At 59.2% G+C, this 23,766-nt stretch overlaps 2 protein-coding genes across 17 annotated transcripts; one reads left to right on the top strand and one right to left on the bottom strand.

Moving 5' to 3' along the window:
* Window positions 1-163: 163 nt before the first annotated feature.
* Window positions 164-5,225, top strand: TP53I13 (tumor protein p53 inducible protein 13). 11 transcript variants are annotated; one of them, XM_049114849.1, is made up of 9 exons: window positions 164-313; window positions 463-729; window positions 841-1,119; window positions 1,601-1,669; window positions 2,003-2,044; window positions 3,687-3,815; window positions 3,940-4,143; window positions 4,228-4,783; window positions 4,873-5,225. In XM_049114849.1, exons 3-9 carry the CDS (start codon window positions 1,054-1,056, stop codon window positions 4,983-4,985), a joined length of 1,179 nt encoding a protein of 392 aa, XP_048970806.1. In that variant the 5' UTR covers window positions 164-313; window positions 463-729; window positions 841-1,053; the 3' UTR covers window positions 4,986-5,225. The 11 variants fall into 11 exon arrangements, with proteins under 11 accessions (XP_048970806.1, XP_048970805.1, XP_048970807.1 ...); XM_049114848.1 differs by having other exon boundaries at window positions 198-354; XM_049114850.1 differs by having other exon boundaries at window positions 198-354; window positions 847-1,119.
* A 379-nt stretch (window positions 5,226-5,604) lies between these two features.
* Window positions 5,605-22,062, bottom strand: GIT1 (GIT ArfGAP 1). Of its 6 annotated transcripts, none has more exons than XM_035721558.2 (21): window positions 21,996-22,062; window positions 15,249-15,382; window positions 14,653-14,765; window positions 14,426-14,531; window positions 13,663-13,880; window positions 13,483-13,577; window positions 13,105-13,147; window positions 11,103-11,129; window positions 10,879-10,927; window positions 10,404-10,476; window positions 9,689-9,786; window positions 9,191-9,302; window positions 8,925-9,058; window positions 8,609-8,761; window positions 8,254-8,484; window positions 8,110-8,163; window positions 7,830-7,916; window positions 7,617-7,690; window positions 7,330-7,512; window positions 7,147-7,210; window positions 5,605-7,009 (listed from the first exon to the last, which is right to left on the bottom strand). In XM_035721558.2, the coding sequence occupies exons 1-21, from the start codon at window positions 22,045-22,047 to the stop codon at window positions 6,797-6,799; spliced, it is 2,313 nt and encodes a 770-aa protein (XP_035577451.1). In that variant the 5' UTR covers window positions 22,048-22,062; the 3' UTR covers window positions 5,605-6,796. The 6 variants fall into 6 exon arrangements, with proteins under 6 accessions (XP_035577451.1, XP_025332068.1, XP_025332067.1 ...); XM_025476283.3 differs by lacking the exon at window positions 21,996-22,062 and adding an exon at window positions 21,013-21,172; XM_025476282.3 differs by lacking the exons at window positions 11,103-11,129; window positions 21,996-22,062 and adding an exon at window positions 21,013-21,171.
* Between the last annotated feature and the right edge of the window lie 1,704 nt (window positions 22,063-23,766).

Here is a 23,766-nt window from a genome sequence, read left to right on the forward strand (position 1 = left end):
GTCGGGCTCCGGGCCAGCGAGCGCTGGGCGGGCGTCCCGCCAGACAGCGGGTCTGCTGCAGGGGGCCAGGGCGCCGGGGGCTGCTAGTTCCCTGGCCTGCATCTGCGCGCCGGCCGGATCCCCCGGGAGCATGGGGCTCCCCAGGAGCCTGGATTCAGATAATGGAAATCCTCAACACCGCTCCCTGAGAAGGCCTTCCCCAGAAACAACAGCCTCAAGCTGGGGGAAAAGATGCACCCAGGCGCCTGCGAGGGGGATGCCTGTCACCCTGCGACGGGGCCGTGGCAACGGAGAGATTGCAGTTCCTTCATCAGTTCAGTAGCTGGCGTTTACAGGGGAACGAGGGAGGGATGGGTAAGAAACCCCCTTGTAAGTCACGTTCTTGCTCTCTATCGAAATAACCCGTTTTCGCTCTATTTCGAAGTTTGAGGCTGGGCATCTCAACCTTCATCCTCCATTCAGGTTCCCGTCTTTCCTCAAAATCCTGACCGGGGCCAAGGAGAAGGGCACTAGAAAGAGGCCGGCGCCCCCCCTGCAAGGGGCAAAGCCTGTGACTCCTACACCTCACGGTGACAAACGTCTCCCTGGGCACACGCTGGCCATCGTTGGACAAACGACAAGAGCGGAGGCGGGCATGCGGGAGCAAAGCAGCCGCAGGCCGGATTCGGCTTCCTCGGACTTCTGGGCCTGGGGAGGGTAGAGGCCAGAGACCCTCCGAAGCTCCTCCAGGTTCAGGCCCTACCTCCGAGGGTGCGAGTGGGATGGACTGAAGGTGAAGCCCTAAAGCGGGGACCCTCTTCCTTCCGCAGCTCAGACTTCATGATTCTGCCGCTCTTCTAGTTGCAGGTCACACTAACGTGTCTGAAGCGGGTTTGCCGGAGGAGCGTGCGGGTCTCCCCTTCGGGGCCACTCGGTCCACTGGGATCCCATTTCCCGCCCTTTGCCCCGCTCCATGATCCCACCCGGGCACTGCAGCTGAGCTCTGCAGGCGGCAGAGAAGCGCCGCGACGAAAGTGCGGGCGAAGGACCGGTCCCCGTCCGCCTTGCGGGGCGATGCGCTCGGGCCCGGCTCCAGCACAAAACTTTTCCGGCTCTGAGTTTAAGACGCGTGCGCGCAAGGTCCGCGGTTGTGGGCGGGCACTGGGGCGGGGCGGGGGCGGGGCGAGAGGAGCGCGCGGCTGTGGGGGCGGGGCGAGGCGGAGAGCGCGCGATCCTGGGGCGCTGGGGCGCGCGCGCGCGAGCCCGGGGTCTACGTGGGCTTACGGGCGGCGCGGGGGACGGCGCGGGGGTGCGCGCTCCCGGGCCTGCGGTGCGGCGGGCAGGTCCCCGGCGGACCGGGATGGCCCCTCCTCCGCCTTCGCCCCAGCTACTTCTCCTGGCAGCCCTTGCGGGGCTTCTGGGTCCCAGTGAGGTAAGGCGACCGGTCCCTGAGCAGGCTTGGGCCTGGGATCTCAAAGCGCCGTGCCCAAAGTTCCTCCTGGAAGGAGTGGCGCGTGCAGAGGGGATAGGAGTCGTCCCCTGGCGGACTGGGCCTGGGAGGAAGAGGGCAGGGCCCACGCCGAGGCCAGTGCCCCAACTCTTGTGTGCCTTCGACTCACAGGTGGTGGCCGAGCCGGAGGAGGAAGCGGGAGCCCGCTGTCCCGAGGGCCTGTGGCCTCTACCCCCACAGGTAGGAGCCTGGCGCGGGGCGGGTGTGTGTGTGTGTGTGTGTGTGTGTGTGTGTGTGTGTGAGAGAGAGAGAGAGAGAGAGAGTGAGAGAGAGAGAGAGAGAGAGAGAAGGAGCGGCTCTGGCCTGTGTGTGTGTGTGTGTGTGTGTGTGTGTGTGTGTGTGAAGGAGCGGCTCTGGCCTCGCCGCGCCCTCAGTCACCCTCTGAGGACCTCTGCCGGCTCCTCAGGCCCTCAGTCGCCTGCATCCCAGCCTCGGCGTGGGGCCTGCTGCCCCCTCCCCACCCCCACACGGAGTTCCCCAGCTGCCCTAAGCCCTCTTTTTCCCCATGCATAGGTGTCACCAAGAGTGGTTTTCGCGCGGATGAGCCGATGGCAGGTGGGTACAAGCCCGGAGCCATCCTTGGTGTCTGCACCAGAAACGGCGGGCTCTTTGCAGGTTTTCTCTGCCTTTTCAGCTCCCCAGCTCCATTCTTGACGCTTCCCTCAGGAAGAGAGTGAGCCACGGGTCTCTGTCCTGTGCAGTGCTGTGTCAGGAATTCTGTGGAGTAGCTGTCTGCCCGTGGGCCGGAGGCTGCAAGGGCAACCCACAAAACCACCCATGCCCCAACTCTGCTGTGTGGCTGTGGGAAGCCTCCGGACCCCAGTTTCCTTAAGAGGGGCATCAGTAATGTCCCTGCTCTCCAGGACTAAACGAATTGTGTGTGATAGCACTTGGAGGAAGTAGGAATCTATGGGAGGTAAAGAGTGTGCCTGAGATTACTGGGCACCAAGCCATGTATGTGTTCACCTTGCACGCCCGCCTCTGTTTTCATGCCAATGGTCAGATGGCTTCCCTGTCCCTTTGGTTTTTCTTTAAAATATCCATCTCTTTTTGAAATTTATCATAGCTCCAGGCCCAAAAACCTTATGCCACCTACCTGATTCCTTCCCTCAAACACTCTTTCATTAAATCATTCCCCAGTTTAAAAGCCTTCAATGGTTCTTTATTTCTCACCCTATCATGGTCATACCCATCTGACGCCTCTCCCAGACCTCCACCCCCACCCCCAGGTTTTTAGGCCCTGCTTAGTTAAATAAGCTTCACCTGACATTCCCAAATCTTGGGTTGCTCTTGGGTTGTGTTGGTCTCCTCATCACACATGTGAGTGCCGGGCTCATTTCCCACTGCTGTACCTCTGCTGCTGCTTATTCTCCATACCTGGCCTAATCTGACCTGAAGCTGAAGTGGGCAGCTCCCTGCCCTCCTGCAATCCTTCTCATCTACTTCCAAAGCCCAGTGCAAGAGTCAGCTCTTTCTTGAGAACTTGCCTCATCACCCCAGCCCTTATTCACCACCTTCTCCGAATTCATGTAATGCTTACAGCTTTTCTCTTATAACGATAAATCACTTTGAGTTTTATTAGTTTGTTCTTTCATTTGCATTAGTTCTGTTGCCCTGAGTTTCCTTCACATTCCCTGCAAGCAGAGCCCAGGAGTTAGTTGTCTTTCGGCATCTCCTATAGCGTCTGGCACAGTGCTGAGCATCAGGTCAGCTTCAGCAAAGAATAATTAATAATCGATGAAGTGTTCCCATCGTGGGACCATGCACCTGCTGCCTGACTGCCCTGTATTTGGATGTTTTGGGGAGATATGTGGATAGAATCAATACATAGAAGACCTGGTCTCCATTTGGAGGATGCTTACAGTCTAGACTGGGGTCCTGTGGAACCACTGTTGCACAGGTGCAGAGAAATAGAGCTGAAGAGTGGGGTCTAACAGCCTTACCTAGGCTTGTAAGCTTTGAGGGGTAGCACCTGATGGAGAGGCGGGGGGTGGGGTGGGGTGGGGTGGGATGGAGAGGAACAGAGGCAGGAGGGAATGCCTGCCGCTACCCAGGGCTCTCTGTCCTTCCCTGAACCCTGAAGGTGGGCATCTGGCCACCCTGGGAATCCCTTTAAGCTGGCCCCCAGGATGGGAAATCTTAGGATTGTCAGCAAGTGCCCTGGGCCTGGCGCGATGCCTCCGTATTTTTTCTCTAGGCTGAGGATGTCAGCTTCCTCTACCACCCCTGTGCACACCCATGGCTGAAGCTCCAGCTTGCCCTTCTGGCCCACCTTTGTGTGGCCCGGCCCTCACTGGCCCCTGACTCTAGCCTCACTCAGGAGCGGGTAAGTGGTTGAGGAAAGGTGGTCATCTGCACTGGCAGAGGCTGTAGCCCCTTCTGCAAGGGAAGGAAGATTCAGGGACTTCCTCTTCTTGCTCCCCACCTTCATCTTAGTTGTCCTTTCCTAGCCCCTGGTGTTGGCAGCATGGGGGGTGGTGCTGGAAATGGCGTGGATAGAGCCAGCCTGGGCTGCCCACCTGCTGAAGAGGCGGCGGCGGCGGAGGAGGAGGCAGAGGAAGAAGGCCTGGTTCTGCCCTGATGGTCTTTCTGGGCTGTCTCCCTTGGTCCCAAGGCCAGGGCGAAGGAGGCTGTGCTGGAGAGGGTGTGTGCAGGTGAGGGGTGCTGGGCATGGTTGGTGGTGGGGTCACTGGGTTATCTGGGCAGGAAAAGGGTGACTGCTATCTCTCTTCCCAAAGGCCCCAGCTTTAGCCTTTACTCTGTGGAGCTGGAGGCCCTCCGGTGCAGAGGAGGCAACTAGAGGGCCCAGGCACCTCTCTCCTGGCAGTGCCAAGAGGCGTGGGCTGCGTGCTGCCTTCCGTCTCCAGCCCACCCCCTCAGCCCTGAGGTTCCCCTCTGCTTCTCCACCGAGCTTGGAGGCCAAGTGGCCGGTATTGGCAGCTCAGGGTGAGGGAGGTAAGGTGCCCTCTGTGCCCACTCTCTCCTTGCTGCCCGAGGGTCTGGGCGGCAATGCCAGCTCTGGGCTAGAGACCCAGGGGCCCAAAGGGCAGAGCGGCCAAGGCGGCTGCACCTGTCCAGGTGGGGCTTCCCCAGCCCCTCAGGCAGCAGTGCCTCCACCCGTAGTCCGGGGTCCCACCCCTCGCACGGAGGAAGCCGCTTGGGCTGCCATGGCCCTGACCTTCCTGCTAGTGCTGCTCACTCTGGCCACGCTCTGCACTCGGCTGCACCGGAACTTTCGACGCGGGGAGAGCATCTACTGGGAGCCCACAGCGGACAGCCAGGACACGGTGGCCGGTGAGGAGCTACCCTCCTTACCAACCGTCGGGGGCCCGGCACCTCCCCGGCACTCCTGCCATTCCCTGATCGCCCCACCCCGCCCACAGCTGTGCTGAAGCGGAGGCTGCTCTTGCCCCCACGCCGGCTCAAGCGCTCCCGCCGGAGACCCCTTCTCCCGCCCTCGCCGGACAGCGGCCCAGACGGGGACAGCTCCGACTGACCTGCCCCAGCCCTGCCACTGCAGTGGTGGTGGTGAAGGGGACCTTTGCCCAGGAGGCCGCGACCTCTGCCACGTGGACCCTGCGCGGGACCGCCCCCTGGCGGCCGGCCGGAGCGCTTCCCGCCTAAGCATCGCAAAGGGGCTTGTCCCTCCGCCTCCGGTGTGGCTTGCTACCGAGGGTTGAGGGAAGGGGCCCACAGCCTCCCTTGCCTGTATTTCTAATTAAATTATTTTGGTAGAGTCTGGGGCTGAGCTGGTGCATCTGCCACACAGACACTCCCACCTAGGACCCTGTTCCGGGCCATTGAAGTGGGCTTTTACCAAAAAATCATTAGGCCCCCACCAGCCTGCCTCCACCTGCCCACTTGGCCTTGGCCAGTTTTAGTAGTGGGATAGAACCCGACCTGCTGCCATGATGGGGAGGGGGAGGCAGCGTTAGCGACTGAAACCTTATTTCCCAGCTCCTTTTCTAGAACACAAGGGCTTTCGAGTTTCAGGTCTGGAACAGTTGTGGTCTTCATTTGCTTCATGCTCTTGCCAGGTTTTTTTCTCCCTTTTGTGTCTGCCACCTCCCCAATACCCCCTGCTCCCTCCGATTCTGTAAGCATCAGCAAGAGCACACGGTCACTTATTTATTTTTGATACAAATGTACATGACACATGTCTTGACAGCCCACCCACCACCACACAGGTAGAGCCTGGCCCCAGGGGGACAGGGAGAGCTGGTAGGCACTGCCATCTGCCTCTCCAGCTCCCAGGCTGCAGCTCAGATTCCAGATACCCAGATACCACAGGGCAGGTGCTGGCCTCTCAGAGGTTATGGGAAGGGGGCTCTCAGCTGAGTCAGGGACCCCGGGGAGCCAGCCCCAGGCTCAGACGCTTAGTTCTCTGCCCCAGCCAGCACATCCTCCTCCACAAGGGAGGGGGTGGAGAAATGTAGGGAAGTGGTTTTTGTTAGAAGTTCATAGAGAAAGGGGTAGGAGTGGGGGGACAGATGAGGGGAGGTGATGGGTTGGACCCCAGCTGGTTACCAGCAGTCCCTGGCCCCAGGATGGGGAAGGGGGGATGATCCCCAACACTGGTCCTGCTGTTCTGGTCCCCTCACCCTTCATAGAACTCCAGATGGGCCAGGCCTCCGGAACGGCACTGCCGCCCCGCACACTCACACACAAGCACGCAGGGACACTCAGTTACCACAATGTTAAAATTAAGGAGTGGAAGAGAGAGAGAAAAAAAAAACATTTTCCAGTGTTTGTTTGCTGCTAGGGACCCTGGGAACACAGGCTGGGGCCAGTGATCTCGGCAGGGGCCATTTGGCATTCAAGGACAGCAGCAGGGGGGCTGGTGGCTACAGGATGGGGGGACATCCACAGAGATTATGTACAAAGGAAGAGATGCCCCCGTTCAGCCCCCAGTAGGGCTGAACTGGCTCATGGGGGTGGGGTGCCTGTAGGGGGAACCGTCCTACTTGGAGTGTCCCTACCCGACCCTCTGCTGGGGGTGCCCCAGAGGGCCAGGGGCTGGGAGTGATACCTTACAGGCCCCTGCACGCTAGAAGGGGGGGAGGGGAATGCTATGTACAGGAGGAGGTGTGTGGAATGTGGGGGACAGAAGCTCCTGCTACCCCACCTCCCTATCCTTGGGGGGCTCGAGGAAGGCGGGCACCGGGGCACCTGGCTGCCAGGGGAGGGTGGCAGCACTGAGGGTACTTGTGCCAGCAGCTCTGTGAGGGTGGGGATTAGTGTCTGGAGTGGCCCAGCTCCCATGGCCAGTGAGGTCCCAGGGTGCAGGTGAGGGTGCAGGGAGAGTTGTCACTGCTTCTTTTCTCGGGTGGTGATGGTAACCAGCTGCTTGGCGGCCTTGGCGATGTCATAGGCGCACTGGATCACCTGCTGAGTCAGCAGCTGGAAGTCCACAGGGGCACCGGGCTCTGGGGGCACGGTCTTCCGGCATTCACTCTGCAGCCGGTAGGCGCTGGCATTGAGCAGCCGCAGTGAGCTGCGCACAGGCTCCAGGGCTGGCCTCTGGAGGGGAGGCAGGAGTTGGGCCTTGAACTTCAAACAATGAGCCTCGAACATGGCCCAGTGTGTCCTCATCTCCACCTAGGTAGCAGTCACATTCCCTGTACCTGCCCCACCCCAAGACTTTCTGGCCCCAGTACCTTTGGGAAGAGAGAGGCCATCTCAGTCACAGCCAAATGGATCTTCTCTGAGCAGGGCACAAAGCTTTGGGAGGAGGGGAGGGTAAAAATTAGGAGAGTTTGCAGCGACAGTGGAACAGTGGCCCCCTCTTACCCTCTCCAATGCCCAGGGGCTGCTAGGAGCCTTGCATCCCACCCGCATACCTGTCATGCTTGAATTCTTGGGCAGCCCGCAACAATTCCTGAATGTTCTTGGTGACCTGTTCCGTCTTCAGGATGACATCCTCTGTGCTGGGAAGTCCAGGGTCGAGATCTCCGTCCAGGCTCTCCAACTCTGGGTGGAAGTCTTCTTCCTTGCCCAGCTCAAGAAACCTCTTCCCTTCCAGTCTGAGGTCAGGGTTAGAAAGAGATATTCCAGTGGTGAGGCTGCTTGCCTGCACCCTCCCAGACACTCCAGCACCCACTCAGCCTTCTTCCCTGGGGTGCCTCACCCAAGCAGCGGGTCCCCACTTTGCGTGTTCTCATAGTCACTGTCAGCACCGCTGCCGTGGCGGGAAAGCTTGCTCTGGAGGATCAGGGAAGGGGTAGTAGGTGACATACATGTTCATAGACCCACATGGCCTGGCCTGTCCGTTTCCATGCACACATCTCATTCAGCCTGTCCCTCGGGCACTAGTGATGGGAACTGGGAATGGGAATGTTACCGTGTGACGGCTTCCTTCCTGGGAACAGGACAGCAGTGGGGAGGAGGGAGTGAAGGGCACAGCTGAGGCTGACACCCCCTTCCGGATCTGAAACCCAGGGGGACTGGAGTCAGTTCTTCCTCCCTGCCACCTGTCTTCCAGTTTCCCAGCAGTAAGGAGGAGGGGGGTGACACGTGTATCTAGTCATCCCTGTGCCCAGCAGCTGGCACAAAACCTGGCACCCACTGGGACTAAGAACCAATCTGCAGAAATGGATCCACTTCCCCCAAGCCCTGCTTACCCGGTAAAGGCCAGCAGGGACGTGTACTGAATAGATGGCATCATCCTCCAGCTCCTGGGGGGATGGCACAATAGGCATCACAGAGGACCCTATGGCAGCTCCAACCCTGTTTCCCCCAATCCTTGACACCCAGAGGCAACTCACAGTGCTGTGGAAAGGCTGTAGCCGGGTGGTAAGCTCGTCCCCAGGTGGGCCCCCAAAGGGCTTCAGGGCAGAGCCTGGTTCATACATGGAGAAGGCCTGGCGGTCCCTGCGGTGGGCACTCCCACCAGGCCCCATCGATGTATGTTCTGCTCTGTCGCTGGGCAGTGGGGGTGTGGGCACTGGCCCCGGCGGCTGCCGAATCTGCAAGTTCTCTGCCTGCAGCTTGTGGATCTGAGAGCGCACGGTGGTGTCAGAACCTCCAGAGGCTCCAGGAGTACCCCCACCTCTGGGGGCAGGGGATCCTCTAGGACCAGGATGCTAGAAGCCCCACTCCCACCAAGCCTGCTGCCCTTACCTCCCTCTGTAGCCTCCGGAGCTCATCACTCAAGCTGCTGTTGACCTTCATGAGCTGCTGCACCTTGGCCTCGGAGGTAGCCAGAGCCTTCTTGAGCTCCAGATATTCCTGCAGTGTTACAGCCCCATCGGATAGGTCTGAGGAGTCCATGCTCTGCAGAGCGAGACAGAGGTGAGTCAGTCATCAGGGGCAGGGGGTGAATGCCCACAGAAGGCTCTTCTCAAGGCCATAACCAGCCCCTTGTCCCTGAAGCCCCCCGCTATAAGGGGATAGAGCTGGCCCTTGATGGAGGCCCAGGGAGGGGCATTGCTCAGACCCGGGCACGGTTGTTCCTAGTGGCACCAGCGCTGCGCAGGGGCTCCTGGTCCGTGTCCTCGTCCGAGGCTACACTGTCGTAGTCATGTTGGTCGTCGAGGTCACTCTGGCTCCGTGCAGAGAGCTCAAGGTTGTCTGAGGGCACAGTCCTGTCACTCAGGATTCAGCCACACAACGCTTCTATCATGCCACCCCAAAAGGGAGACATGAAAGAGAATATTCTAGAAAGATGCCCATTGCCTGTAGCCCTATCCACACCCTTCCCACCTGTGGGGCTGCTCAGGCTCTTGCCCTGCTGTCTCCGCTTGGCCTCGCTGAGAATGTCTATGATCAAGGTGGCAAACTCTCGGGCATTAAAGCGGGCCAACTTCTGTCGCCCCTACAAGGCAGAAAGAACCCGGCTGGCATGACAGGCCCCCTTATAGCTGATAGACGGGGGTGGGAACAAAGCTGCAAGGGAGTCCCCTGTTATCTGGCTCATGGCCAGAGCACGGGGTTGAAGATGACACAGATTCTGGGTGCCGAGGGGAGCTCTCAAGAAGAGGCTGGAACCACCGCCTCCTCCATGAGGCTGCTCACCAAGTGCTCAAAGAAACAGCTTCTTCCCCATATCCAAATCCTAGTGCCAGCAGAGCCCCGAGAGGCCTAGGGCAGGGGAGAAGAGCAGGCCCAGACAACAGCCGCTGAAGAAGGGCAGGGCCCACAGAGCTGGTGACCCCAGGAGAGGAGGAGACTGCCCCAGGCCCCCCCATCCAGCCCCCTCACCTGATTCCGTGTGGCTGAGTACTCGGGGTTCACAGGCAGGAAGGGCACAGCACTGCGCTCTGTCACCAGGGTGCTGTGGTTTTGGGTAGCCAGCCACACTATGGGGGAGGATCAGGGAGCAAATCATCCAGAGCATCCACGGTGTCCAAGCCCACAGGGTAGAGGTGGGAACATGCTGAGCACAGCCTTCCTCACTCCTCCCCACGCCCACCAAGTGCTGATGTTCAAAACAGGGATGGTCTTCAGACAACAAAAGCAAGGCTGGGTCAGGGCAAGGCTGGGCGAGGCTGGCCAGGCTGATGACGAACAGAGCAAGGCGACCCCTTCTTGCCAGGCCCAGCCCAGAGTTTGCGCTGGAATTTGGCTGTGGCCAGGAAGGAGTGATGTAGGGGGAGGGCGTGGAGTGGGACTGGGGAGTCAGCCAAAGTGGGAGGCAGCCAGAGCAGAGATGAGCCCCAGTCCAGGGGTGGGGGCGGAGGAACAGGCTGGCTGCCTCCAACTAAGCACACTCTGCCGGCTGGGGAGGCTGTCCAGACCGCTGCTCACAACCAGCAGGGACCGATATGCAGACCTGCTGAGCAGACCAACCCCAGGCATCCCCTCTTGGTCCCAGTGAAAGGACCTGAGAGCCACACCAGGTCCTAGCCCTTCTGCAGCAGGCGGGCAGGTACCCTCATCTCATCCACCCATGACCTTAGATGCCCTCTTGGCTCACCAGCATCATTTTCTCTTCTATCCACCTCGTCATACACATCCATGGCAAGTTCCTCAAAAAGCCGGTTGCTGAGCTAGAGGCAAAGAGGGGGACCCAGGCTTTGTCAGATCAATTGCTCCCTAGTGCTGACAAGGCCAGCCCAACCAAGATGTCATAAGACATGGGAAATGGCTTGTGTCCCCTGTGCTGCCTAGCCCCTTCTCAGAACTGGAAACTGAGGCAGGGGTCTCTCTGTCAAGCTCCAAGGTGGGAGACGACAGAGAGAGACCAGGTCAGAACAGTTAGTGCCCTCATAGATCAGAGGGGAAGCTAGGGCCCTGAAGCCTGCAGAGGGCAGAGCCAGAGTCAAAGACAAAAGGCTGGGAGGGGATAGGGAGGGAGCCAGGAAGGCAGGAGGGAGGGGGACCAATGGCAGGGGTGTAGGTCAGAAATGGGGACAGCTCTAAGCATCAGGGGCCTGTCCAAGCAGACTCACCGCCTGCAGCTTCTTCTTGGCAGCTTTGGCCAACTCAGACAGGTCTAGGCTGTAGATGAAGGAGGGAGATGGGAATGGGCAGACATTAGAGGTGGCCAGGCCCCCGCCTGTGACTCCAGAACATGCAGGGATCCCAGGAAGACAACATCCCAGATGCTGCACACCAAACACCCCCCCCAGCCCTCCCACCTCCAGAGCCTGCTCCCGCAGCAGGCACCATATACCTCTGAGACATGCACTTTTGCCGAGATCTAAGTCCAGAGGGAGGCAGCAGAGGAAAGAACAGGACAGAGGCACCAATTACCCAGGAGCAGGGCAGTGCAAGCCTTCCCGGGGCAAACTCATGCCCACCTCTGTGCACACGTGAGCCCCAGAGTGCACACAACAGAACTCGTCTCCCCCCACAACCTGCTCCTCCACAGGCTTGCTCTCTCCCTCTGTGCCCCACTCCCTGGGCACCTGTGTCCCCGGCCCCGGTGGAGCTTCCCCCAGCTTCTGCCCTCAGTCTCTCTTCCCTAGTCCTTTGCCAGAGTTGTTTTGTTTTGTTTTGTTTTTTTTAAGATTTTATTTATTTATTCATGAGAGACACAAAGAGGGAGAGAGAGAGAGAGAGAGAGGCAGAGACACAGGCAGAGGGAGAAGCAGGCTCCATGCAGGGAGCCAGATGTGAGACTCGATCCCAGGTCTCCAGGATCACGCCCTGGCTGAAGGTGGTGCTAAACCGCTGAGCAACAACCCCCCCCCGCCCCCTCCCCCTCCCCAGGGCTGCCTGTTTGCTAGAGTTTCTTCATCCATCTTCCCACTTCTGATCCTTCCCCTACAATCCCCTTTCCCACCCAGCAGCTGGGGTGATGTTTCTGACACACTGGGCCATGCTATTCCTGGCCTTAGAAACAACTCAATAACAAAATATGTGTATGGGGTATACTTTAACCGTACTTAAACAAAAAGCTCACTTAAACAATATGCTATGTGCTTGGCATGCATTATCTTACTTAATCCTCTCAACAGCCCAGAAAAGGCAGGAACTCTTGCCCTCAATGCCACGAGGTAACTAAGAGAGGTCAAGCAGCCTGCCTGAAGTCAAACAGCCAATAAATGGCAGAGCTGACTCCACACATCAGTGCTTGGAATCCTGTCTACTCCTGTGGGGGCTCACAGGACTGGCCATTCTCTCGCCTGTTTCTATCCCAGTCCTGTCCTGGGATTCCTCACACTATACTCCAGCCCCACAGACTGCCTGCAGTTCCCTGCACAGCACTTCCCACTTATATCATCTATGCCCTTATTTCTCTTGCGGTACTCCCCACAGGGAACTACAGCTGTCTTGAGTAGGCGGCCTCCCTCTCCATACTGCAAGCTCCTTTGGGGCAGAGATCACGTCTGAGTTACCTCTGTGTTTCAGGGCCGAGAACAGTAGCTGGCACCGGAACGGAGCTCGGTCACCATTTCACTGAGTACATGCCGATATGTGTTTGAAACACACACACCAGGCAGAGTAAGACCAGAGAAGCAGGAGGGTCGCTCGGCGTCTCAGAACAGAGTAGGTCTGGGTTCAAGGATCCAAGCTGCCTAGGCCTGACCATCCCTGTCTGCCCACACTGGCCTTCGGAGAGGAAGAGAGAGCCTCCTCTCTCTCAGACCCCCAGGCCAGCTGGCAAAGCCTGGCGAGGCTTGGCCATCAGAAGTGGCCACTAGGTGGCGCTAGCATCCATCTCGTAAGCTGAGTGAGTGGTCCCCACAGCCTAGGCGCCTGAGATCATCAAATCAGAGGCAGAAACACCTCAATAGTACTGTGCCCTGCACCCCAGCCCCTGCACAATTTCTGAGCACCCCACAGAGGCCTGCTCAGCAGTCCCGAAGTTAGTCAAATCCCTGGAGCCCACCATCTGTTCACCGAAGAACAGAGGTTTGTCTAAAGATTGTACAGTGGGGTGAGTGCCACTGGAAACAAGTCCGCAATCCACCACTCCTAGGGCAGGTGTTCTTGTACTCGAGCCTGTGTGGGATAGCCATAGGGCTCAGGCTGTGCTGGCCATATGTTGAGCTGACATCTCTCACCTGCCTGGGGGCCCAGCATCGGGGAGTGAGGACTGGGCAGAAATGCCAGCCCCCAGAGAGTGGAGGACCCTACAGCCTGGGGAGATGGAAGGGTGGAAGCTCTGGGCTCAGGCACCCACATGGCATCCAACAGCCTCTGGGAAGGGGCATCAGGTGGGCACTCACCTGTCAGCCATCTGTGGGATGATGTAATGCCCATTCTTGTGATCTGAACAAAAATAAAAATGCCAAGTCACTGGTGCAAGCTGGCCTGGGCAACTGGGAGCCCATCTCACTGCCATGAGCAGGGCTTGGCACCCAGAAGTGTCAGGGGACAGGGAGGAGGGCAGGCCACCCCCAAGAGCCATGGGAGCTGACTGAAGTTGTGCCCACCCCCACTCCTATCCCAGTGTGCTGTAGCCAAGAGCCTGCATCAATTTCACAGGAGCCAGTTGCCTAGCAACACCGTTCCCCAGCCAGCTTTGTCACCATGGCACCTGCTGCTGGGGTGTGTCTGGGTCCCACCTGCCTGGCCCTCCCAGGCCTGCCCGGAGCTCTGCTCACCCGGCTTGCGTCCACAGAGATAGAAGGCCAACCGGTCAGTGAGCTCATACTGGCACTCGACTAGCCTTTCCGCCAGCTCATGGTGCCCCGCCTGCCTGTGGGGAGGGGGCATGCCTCAGCCCTGCAGCAGCAGCCTAGCACCCCCACCCGCCAAAGCCTCACCCACCATCTGACCCTCACCTGGCATAATCAATGGGTGTGCGGCCATTCACATCAGGGGAGCCTGGGTCAGCCCCATACACCACGAGCAGCTCAGCCTGCAGTGTCTGCCCCGCCTTGGCAGCCACGTGCAGAGGTGTGGTGCCCTTCTCTGGATGGAAGAAGTTGGCTTGGGCACCCAGGGACAGCAAGCGCAGACACGTCTCCAAGTTGCCTGTCCGAACACTTGAGTGCAGTTGCTGCAAGGAGCAGAGTGTGCCACTGATGTGTGTATGAGGCCCTGCCCCTCCTCAAGCTGTACCACGTCAGGCAGCTGCTGGGACTCCTACCAGCTCCAGGGGCCCAGCTGAAGTTGGGTTGTCAGGGAGGACAGAGGACTTCCCCCAAGGAGTTAATGCCAAACAAGAGCTGCCATCAGTCACTGGCTACCTGGGCTGCGAACTCTGGTTGAGACAGATGTTGTCTATGAGGGAGATGCTGTTCGTTCTTTCCCATTTTACAGAGGAGACTGAGGCTCTGAGTGGCTAAGAAATGGCCCCAAGTCTTCACAGCATTTGAGTGGCAGATGGAGGATTTTAGCCCTGTTGTGTCCACTTGGGAGCTGAGGGGCCTTGACCACATGCTACCTGACCACACAATCTTGTCCCCCTGCTGTACCCCCTATTCTTGCCTGACCTGAACACCTTTGAGGCCTAGGGCTCAGTGGTGATGCAGGAGAGGCCCTAAAGGGTGTCACAGGTGACAAGAGAGGAGGCCCACCCATCCCCCATGGGGCCCCTCCAACCTTGCTGAGATCTTTGGCAGTCACCCCATCATCGTCCCGGCAAGGAAGCTTGTGCACAAACGCCAGCATCTGGTACTTGGCCCTGATGAATTCTGACTTGATGGGGCTGGGCAGGGCGCATAGGATGCGACGGTGAGCAGAGCGGGAGAGGCCAGTCACCGGTCCACCTCTTGGACCCGCATCTCAGACCATGCACCCCCTGCCACCACCCCTCTGGCCCAACTCACTGGACTTTGTCTTGGGGGTTGGCTTTGCGCCGGCCACTCTGCACTTGTGCAGGGTCCAGCAGGGAATGCTCCCAGATGGAGTTGGCCCCGTTGCTGGCGAGCGTGTGCACCATCTGCAGGGAAGAGGTGCCAAGTCAGGGTGCCCACTGTGCACCGGCTACTGGGGGAAACCCCTCCAAGTGCTGGCTGCAGCCAGCGGAGCTAGAAGCAGTACCAATGGGCCTCCTGTGTACCTGCCACCGGTGCACCTTCAACTAGGTGGGCCACTCGAGCATGTGGGTCCCACTTGGCACTTCAGGTGGCACAGCAAGCGTGCCAAGGCTCAGAGAAGTTAAGTGACTTGCTCAGTGCTACATGGCCAAGCTAGTACATGGCAGAGCTGGGGTGAGTGCCCAGATCTGTAAGACCCCAGTCTTAGAAGCCTCCTGTCTGCATGGCTAGCATAATGGGCGGAAAGGGTCAGAGTCAGGTTCTGCCCCAGGTGAGTGCTGCCCTTTGGAAGCTGCCAAAATCCCGAGCAGAGTGAGTGTAGGGGGAAACGTGTCCATGCTCAGCACATTCTGCAGAATGAAGACCCGCCCGGCCTAGCCCCGTACCTGCAGCAGTGTGGGAGGCCAGGCGCTGTGGCGAAGGTGCTTGACGATGGAAATGTGGCGGCCCAGGCTCCGGTGCACACTGCAGCACTCGTCACACACCAGCACTCCCCTGCTGATGGAAGCCCAGCCGGGGTCTGCCAGTGGGGGAACCAGGGTCAGCCAAGGCCAGATCACAGGCAATGTCTCCTGGGCACCTGCTCTGGGCTCACACCATGCTCACACGTTCCCTTACTCAGCTTCCCAAAGCCCCAGGAGCTGGGACCATCAGGGCACACAGGTTACTGATGAGGAAGCTGAGCCATGGCGTAGGAGGGATTTCCCCAAAGGCTCACAGCAGGTGACTGGCAGCTGTGCCCCTGCCTACACATCTCTGCCTGTCTAGGGGTGAGTGGGGGGAGTGGTCCCCAGGGTCTACTCAGCCGGCACATCTTCTTGTCCTGCAGCCTTTCCCAGGGAACAAGACAATTGGCTAGCCCTTCCCCCGGAGGCAGGAATCCCCTAAGGGATGCAACATTGCTGTAGCGTGCCAGACAACCCTAGGTACCCCTCCTGTGTCTGGGTCAGTGCCACATGCCTCCTGCACCCAGGCTTCTGCTGGACCCACTGGCCCACCAGCCCGACCCACTGTATGCTTCCATGGGCTCCTGCCTCTGTCCTCGTCTTGGCAGGCAAGAGGCCTTCTCATGCTGAGCTTCCTGGCCTCATCACTGATGGGCTGAGCCGGAACCCCTCTTAACTGGGATGGAGAGGGCAAAGGAACTAAAACTGGATACCCACTCTGTACTAGCTGGGCCTGTATGCACGATGTCTCTCACAACTGTTAGGCAAGGCAGGAAGCGCTACCCTTGCTATACCAATGAGAAACAGTGGCTCAGAGAGATTAGAGTGCTGGCTCAAGGTCACAAAGCTAGTGAGTGGGGTTGCTGGGATGTGGACCCAGCACAAGATGCCAGAAACCGTGCCCTGTTCACACCCACTGCTCTCCTTCTGCTCCTGCCCCTAAGGAAGAAGCCCCAAGTGGGCAAGGGCCCTGGAGGGCACTCTCCACTACTTGGAGAGAAGCAAACTTTGGAAACAAGAAGAGGGGGCCAGGATAGGGTCCTTCTCAGGGGCAGGGGAGATGTCGCCCATCCCCGGCCCCTTGGGAGAGGGGAGGAGACAGCTGCATACAGCTCAGGCTGTGGAAAGGTCACAGGGGAGAAAGCAGCCATTGTGTGCCTCCAAGAGTGGGGGCAGGGAACCTCTCTCCCAGGACACTGTGCTCTGCCCAGGCCCCCTGCCCCAGTCTCAGGAAGTCCAGAAGTGGGCCCCCCAGCGGAGGGACAGGCTTGGGATAATGAGAGTCTCTCCAACCAGAAGGTGATTCCCAGACCCTTCCCCTGAAGGACTTCCATAGAAGTTCCAGGAGAACTGTAAGGAGATTGAGTCAGGGTGAAGCCTGAGTTCTGCCTACAGCAAGTATTCCCTCTATGGAGACAGGAAGAAACAAGAAGTGAAAGAGGGGGTTCAGCTCTTTAGGTCTGGGCTTCTTTGGGCAGCCCCTCAAGAAACAGGACAACCAGCTGCCTGTCATACACCTTCCTGGGAGTTGACTTCAGAGGCCCATGAGGAAGGGACCCACCACCTGTGCCAAGAGGGGGAGCCTAGAACACTCCTTAGTATTGGCTTTCCCCAAACAGTGAGGCACCCCAGTGAGCCACATGAAAGCTCCCTCCCCCCACTCCCAAGCACCACTGGGTGAGGGGTCTGCCCACCAGCCACCTCTGGCAACTCAAGCAGGAAGCTGGAAATGACGCAGCCTAAATTCCTCTTGTTGAAATGGTGGGGTTTCCTGTAAGCGGGGAGCCGCCCAGGCCAGGATCATAAATGGGCCACCCTGAGGCCTCCACCCCAGGCCCACAGCCTGACCAGAGAAGCCAGGCCTGAGAGGACTGCACAGATATCCCAAGCCAGGCCAGACATGGTAAGAGATCAGGAGTTGGGGAATAAGGTCCAAGGCTTTGCTCGGTACTCTCCCAGCCTGGGGGAGGGGTCCTACCTCTTTTCCACAGTGGCCTGAAATAGGAAGGTTGAGCAGGGGACACTGTCCTGGCCTGGGGCACACCAGTGCCAGCTCAATTCTTGATTACACAGATGAAAAGCCCACCCTAACTCTACTGCCTACTTCTTATATGCCCAAGGGGCCTTGGGCCTACCCAAGCGGAGCCCTTAAGCCCCACTTAGGCCACTTCGTCAGGCCTGAAGGGCTTCTGTAATTCAAATGACTATAGCAGTTTAAGGTTAAGGGACCTTGCTCCCAAAAGGCTCCCTAGATCATACTTGGGATAGAAAGGACAGGGATATAAGGTGTTGTTTTGTTTTTAATAGGCTCCATGCCCAAAGCCCCAAGGTGGGGCTTGAACTCACAACACCAAGAGTCACATACTCTACTGATTGAGCTAGCCAGGTGCCTCCAGGGAACATAAGGTTCAGGAGATGTGGTAACCTCAGTACCCTGCTGAGATCCAGATGGGGGTCTGGTATGTGTGGGCAAGTGGCAGGAGGGATCTTGGGATAATGTTAACTCATCATCAAGGCCTCTACTAAGGTGAATTCATGTTACCGCCCAAAGCCATTCCTGGCCTCTAGGGGCAGTAGGTTTGCTATAAAGGCCAGGGTCTCCAGAGCAGATCCTCACTAGGAGAGAGAGAATTCTCTGCCACTCTCTCTTTCTGTGGGTCTCTCATGAATGAATAAATAAATCTCTAAAAAAAAAAAAAAGGAAAAGAAAAGAGGGTGAAGCCCACCATCTTGAAAGCAGGCAAGAGTAATCCATGGAAATAAAGGTCAGAATGGCAGTTACCTTTGGGGGGTGTTGACTGGGAGGGGGCAGAGGAAAGGCCCAGAGAGCAATAGAAATGCTTTACCTTCAGATGGGAGTGGCTACTATGCAGGAGGTAAACAGCTAAAAAAAAAAAAGCATCCATCTGGCTCAATAAGGTGCAGGAACTTTGCTATGTATAAGTTAAACCTCAATAAAAGAGAAAAAAGCCCCCCCCCCCCCCGCATTCACTCCTCCCCAAACCCACCATCTACATTATGAAGAGACAAATGAGCCTGCAGGTTTCCAAATGTCCCCTAGCCAGTAGCCATCCTTGCTCACCCAAGTGCCTGGCACCCTGAGGTTCCACTCCCATGACCTGGGCTGCCCAGGTGGAAAAGCTGAGATGGAGAACCATGGGATAAGGAGCAGGCCCCTGAGCTGGATCAGGACTGTGAGCAGCGAGTGGAGGGGAAGGAAAGGGGGGGGAGACACATTCTCCGGGGTTCCTTGACTCCTGCCCTCTCTTGGACACCCACAGCAGACAGGTACACATATGGTGCCTGATGACATTGCGCAGATGCTATAGCAGCCATGCTATGTCCAGCCGCCTTACAAAATACACTTGTCACTTGTATGCCCATGCCTGGAAGCAGAGGGAGGACGAGGACCTTTGCAGTCAGCCTGTATCTCACCTTTCACCTCTATGGTCTCCTCAAATTAACCAACCACAAAAAGGCCACAGCCCCACTTCTAGGGCTGGAACCCCATTCATAGTGAGAGAAGCCTATGACTGGGTAGGAGGCATGTGCCTATATCCCAACTGTTGATCACCCTCAAGCCTTGTTGTACCTGGGCTGCTATAGTTCCCACACTGAGAATGCCACTCCTTGGGTCCCACAGAGATTGGGTCCTATGGTGGGGAATGGGGGAGCCCCAAGTAGCCAGCTGGGGTCCTGATAAGCATCTAAACACTCAGGGAGGCTCGACATGTGCTAGACACCATGCCAGGTGCTGGGGTAGGGTGATGTGTAAGACTTTGCCAGCACCCTGCCTATCTCACCATCCTTACCCCCTGCCTATTCCTGACATGTATTCTGGGTCAGGGGAAAAGGAGGTACCTGGGGCACGAGCAATCCAAGACATCAGATACACATCACTCCTCCCCAAACCCATTAGGCATCCATAGGTTTCAGACTGTCAAATCCAGTGGAGAAAGGAGAACTACCTTGCTGATTCTGTCCTATGTCCCTTTGGCTGAGAATGAGAACCACAGACTTGAAGATGGGATGGTCTTCAAAAACCATTTCTACTCCCAATTTCTTTGCTTCACAATTGAGAAAACTGAGGAAGAGCCCTGCCATGGGTCACAGAGTAAGCTGACAGAAGCACCCTCCCCCCAGTCCTTCTGGACCTTCCACCCTCACCCCTATGCTATGCCCGCCTTGCAGAGGTTTACACAACAGTCTGGGACACCCACAGAAGGCAAGCTCTCCTCCTCTTGGCCCTTCCATCCTCAGACCTGCATGCGGCTAGAAGAAGATCACCGTTTCCAGCTCATTAGGATAAGGATATGTAAGCCCAGATAGCTTCTTGAAGGCCCTCTAGATCATGACACGCCCTGAGAGAAGTCCCAGGGTCGCAACCACCCACGGAGTACCATGCCTCTGCCAGGCATCCACAGTCACCAAACACTTGAGCTTGGAGCCATCGGAACCACTGGAGTATCTGTGGTTCTCAACCTGTTGGGGTCTTAGGCCTGTCCTAAGGGTGGCTCAAAGTTATGGGTGCATGGAACAGCACCTCACACTCTCATGTTTAATTATGCCCACAGTCCCCCTGGAATTCAGAGACACCCTGAGCCTGCCCAGAGGTCTCCTAGGGAGTTAGCTTCTTTATTTTAAGGAGAGGATGGACAAAAGCCACGGCTTCCTTCCCCAGGCCAACTGCTGAGCCCCATCACTGGCACGGTCCTCCCACATCAGAAGGTAGCAGCCACTCAGGTCACCACTCCTCACTTCCTCAGCTGGTCAGGGGGGTTTCACATCAGCCTGGACCTGACTGTGCCGGGGAGAAGGAAAACACCAGGGTAAATACAGCCAGGAGGCTGGCCAGGAAGCCAGCGATATCCTGGGTACTACTGCTCCTTCCCCACTTCTGGCCAGACTGGGCTACACAGGGCTAGGAGGGGTCTGTGCCCAAGCTGGGACAATGCTAAGCCCACCTGACGGGGTTAAGCAGACCTTACTGGGGCATAAGAATAGCTGAGTCTAGTGGCTCCCAGGCACCAGGCAGCCTGGGGATGCCTGAGAGAAAGATGCCCAGGCTGTACTGGCCCTCAACACCAGGCCCTGCAAGTAGCCCCGGCCTTGGGAACCAGGGGCAGGCAGTCCTCGGAGTAGCTACCGCCTCTCCACCCCCCCCCCGCCCCCATCTGCTCCCAAAGAAACACTACCCCAGCCTCCCCTGGCCCATCTGCCCAGCTTTCTGCCCCTTGACCTCCGCCACCTCAGCGGGCGCCCAGACCATGCGAGCAGCAGGTGCAAGACGCGGGGGTGGCACCGAGCTGACACGAAACCCCACTCGCCCCCACCTCCTGAACCTTGCGGGCCTCCGCCACAGCCCTCCTGCCACCCCAGGCTGGCGCTTCCGTCGGGAGGTAGAGATGGGGGCGGGGGGCAGCCAGCCGCCTGCCTCCCTCAGACTCCGGGGTGGCGCCGGCAATGTCCTTCCCCGCCCGTCCGCGGACGCGAGGGCACCGGGGCCCCCCAGCCGGCCCTCCCGCCAAGGACGCGGCTCCGCAGTGGCCCGGGCGGGGGCCGAGGCCGCAGCCCCCAGCCCCGCGCCCCGCCCTCCGGCCCCGCACGGCGCTCTCGCCAGGCCCGGCGCCCGCCCGGCGGCCTCGCAGCGCGGTCGCGGTCGCAGTCGCGGTCGCGGTCCCGCCCCCGGCCCGGCCTTGCTCACCCGGGGCGCTGCAGTCCGCACACACCTCCGCCCGCGGCCCCTTCCGGGACATCCTCAGCGGCGACGCGGCCGCAGCCCTCTGGGCCAGCGTGGGGGGCGCGGGCGGCGGGCCCGGGCGGCGGCTGCCTCTGCTGCCCGGCCCGGCTCCGGCAAGGCCCCGGCTAGGCTCCGCGCGCCCGGCCAACCGTCCGCCCCCGGGGCTGGCCCGGAACCCGCCGTGCCCGCCTGCCCGCTCGCCCTCCGGCGCCCTCCGCCCCGCGCCGCCCCGCGCCGCCCTGCCGCCGCTCGCTCTCTCCGCCCCCTGCGCGGCTCCGGGCCGCTCCTGCAGGAAGCGGCGCAGGCCCTGCCCACCGGGGGAGGGGCAGCCCGCAACCCGCCCCGCCGCCGGGCCCTGCGGGCCGCGCCTCCCGGAGAAAGGAAGCCGGGAGCGCGGGCGGGAGGGGGCGGGGGTGCTTAAAGGGGCCGCGGCCGCCGCGCTGCAGGCCCTAGAGGGCAGCGTCGCCTGCGCGCCGGGCCTCGCCTCCCTCGCTCTCCGGCCCCGCGGCTGTGTGAGTTCCCCGCGCAGCCCTCTCCTCTTCGCTTTCCAGGTGGAGGGTAGCCCGAGGGGCTCAGGCCCGGGGACGGTGACCCTTGGGGGACCCGGGAAGAGAGGAAGGAGCTAGAGGCCCAGGCCCCCTTCCTCGTCAGAGCGCTGTGGTTTGGGGTGCCCGCCTCTGTGTGGCTGAGGCGAGGTGTGCGACCTGGCCCCCCATATATCCACATCTGTGTGTCCAGGTGTGTGTGGTCACACCCTTGCTGCTTACGCACAAAGCCAACAATATGGACGCCCAGGTGTACCCCTGCCTCCCAGCTAAAAATACATCTATACCTCATCCATGCTGCCGTCCCGAGAGGAAAGAATCTGGGCAGTTTTTAAAGGCCTCCCGAGGGGTGACCACTGTGCCTGTGGGCAGTAATATCCACTCTGCATTCGTCTTGTATACCTCCACGGTGTTTCTGGGCCACTGCAGGTTTGTGTGTCCAGGGCGTGTGCATATAACATACAGGGACCTTTTCTTATGGTGGCCTTTCTTCCTAGACTTCACACGGAGACGGCAATGGGGGGGGGGGGGGGACAGGAAGCGGAGGCGCAGGCGGCACGTGGGTGCACCCCTGCACTGAGCATGCTCCCCCATACACGTGTGCCCCGCGTGCACCCAGCCCCCATCCCTGCAGCAGCAAAATGCCAGAGCGCTTTGCTTCTGGGGCCAGGGCCCGGGTGGCCAGGACCAGGCCTGGGGGCCAGGTCAGTGGTGACCGGAATTAAGGGAAGATTCCCAAGGGGCAGGGAGCCCTTCTCAGTAACAAGGGGGAGAAGGGGAGTCCTTGGGCAGGGGTTTGGGAGTTGGTCGATTTTATCCCAGCGGTGCCAGAACAGCAGTGGCTTGTGGGTGGGCAGGCTGCTTCCCTGGGGGAGACAAGTAATGCTCATGAGTCACACCACCCGAAATACAAGCAAAGCTGCCTCTATCGCCTTTTGCTGCAGCCCAGATTGACAAGTTTGTTTGAAATCGCGATCCACGGGGTATATTTATAATCGCACCTTTAAGAAAAATCTTTTTGCAGGCCTCTCCTCCCCCCACAGCCAGCCGCTCAGCTGGCGGGGCTTCTGCAAGCGAAGGTACCTCGCGGTGGGGGAGCACCACCTGCCGCACGGTGCCGCACCCACACCGAGAAGCCAGTCTGTGGGCTTGGTAGCCCCAGGCTGGACGACGTAATGGAGCGGCCTGGCCGCTCTTCCCGGCGCCCCCCACCCCCACCCCCAGGAGCGGTGGCCGCCCATTCACCCCCGATCGACCCACAGCTATGGAATTTCATTTATTAAATGTCGAGGCGGCTACTGGCAGCTCCATCGCTTGGCTGTCTTTGTTTCTCTGCTGTGTGGGCGCGTCTCGAGCACGTGGCAGCTGGAGGGCGCAGACCCGAGGAAAGGCGACCTGGGTTTGGTCTAGGGCCGCCTGGCAAAGAGACCCGGCTGCTAAGGGCATAGGTCCCCCAATCCTGGCCGAGCTCCCCGTCTCCCAGAACTCCCAACACTTTTCAGGGGAAGAATGATTCACCCCGTCGCCCCCTCCCGCCCGCCAGCTCTACCTCCGGGCTGGCCCGGGGACTACCTGGGAGTGGCCCAGGCAAGAAGCCACACTCTAAACTTTGTTCCGGAAGACCCCAGCCCCGCCACTGCGGAGCTTCTGGGCCCGAGACTAGGGATAAAAGGGTTCCAGGATCTCCCTCTGGAGACGTCTCCACCTCAGGAAGCAAGACAGTAGAAAAAGAAATATGAGACAAGGTTCTATAAACAATTTAATGAGGAAACAAACGTACAGGCATTCTTCTGGCCACTCCTAGCCGTCCCTCCCCCGCCCCAGCCCCTTCCCCAACTCCGGCTGCAGCCACAACACTCTGCTGACCCCTCGTGGTGGAGGTGGGCAGCGGTTCCCGGTTGCCCGAGACGCCGCCAGCTGGCTCCTCCCAGGCTGGAGAAAGGGGCGAGGCAGTCCATTCCTCCTTTATCCTTTCCCGCCTGGGCCTGGCACCGCAGGGTGTGGAGGAGGAAGGAGAGAAGACCACACAAAGAAACCTGAGAGAGGCGCGGAGAGTTTGCAAGCTTTTGCTAGCACCTCCCACACAAACATTTCTTGGATTGTTCTAAGTAGGGCTGGTATGGAATCCCTAATTCCTGTCCTGTTCTAAGGTGGACTCAGGAAGGCACAGTGC

Source organism: Canis lupus, chromosome 9 (assembly GCF_003254725.2).
Source record: "Canis lupus dingo isolate Sandy chromosome 9, ASM325472v2, whole genome shotgun sequence".
Classification (NCBI taxonomy): Eukaryota; Metazoa; Chordata; class Mammalia; order Carnivora; family Canidae; genus Canis; species Canis lupus.

What these genes read in the sequence shown, in the direction of transcription:
- TP53I13 (XM_025476285.3), top strand. Translation starts at nt 1,340, where the DNA reads ATGGCCCCTCCTCCGCCTTCGCCCCAGCTACTTCTCCTGGCAGCCCTT. An exon ending in GGCTTCTGGGTCCCAGTGAG is followed by an intron (nt 1,412 to 1,600) that starts GTAAGGCGACCG and finishes TTCGACTCACAG; the next exon opens with GTGGTGGCCGAGCCGGAGGA. An exon ending in CAGCCAGGACACGGTGGCCG is followed by an intron (nt 4,784 to 4,872) that starts GTGAGGAGCTAC and finishes CCCCGCCCACAG; the next exon opens with CTGTGCTGAAGCGGAGGCTG.
- GIT1 (XM_035721558.2), bottom strand. Translation starts at nt 22,047, where the DNA reads ATGCACACGCCCTGGACACACAAACCTGCAGTGGCCCAGAAACACCGT. An exon ending in GGCCTCCCACACTGCTGCAG is followed by an intron (nt 14,766 to 15,248) that starts GTACGGGGCTAG and finishes TCTTCCCTGCAG; the next exon opens with ATGGTGCACACGCTCGCCAG. An exon ending in CTGCCAAAGATCTCAGCAAG is followed by an intron (nt 13,881 to 14,425) that starts GTTGGAGGGGCC and finishes TGCTCCTTGCAG; the next exon opens with CAACTGCACTCAAGTGTTCG.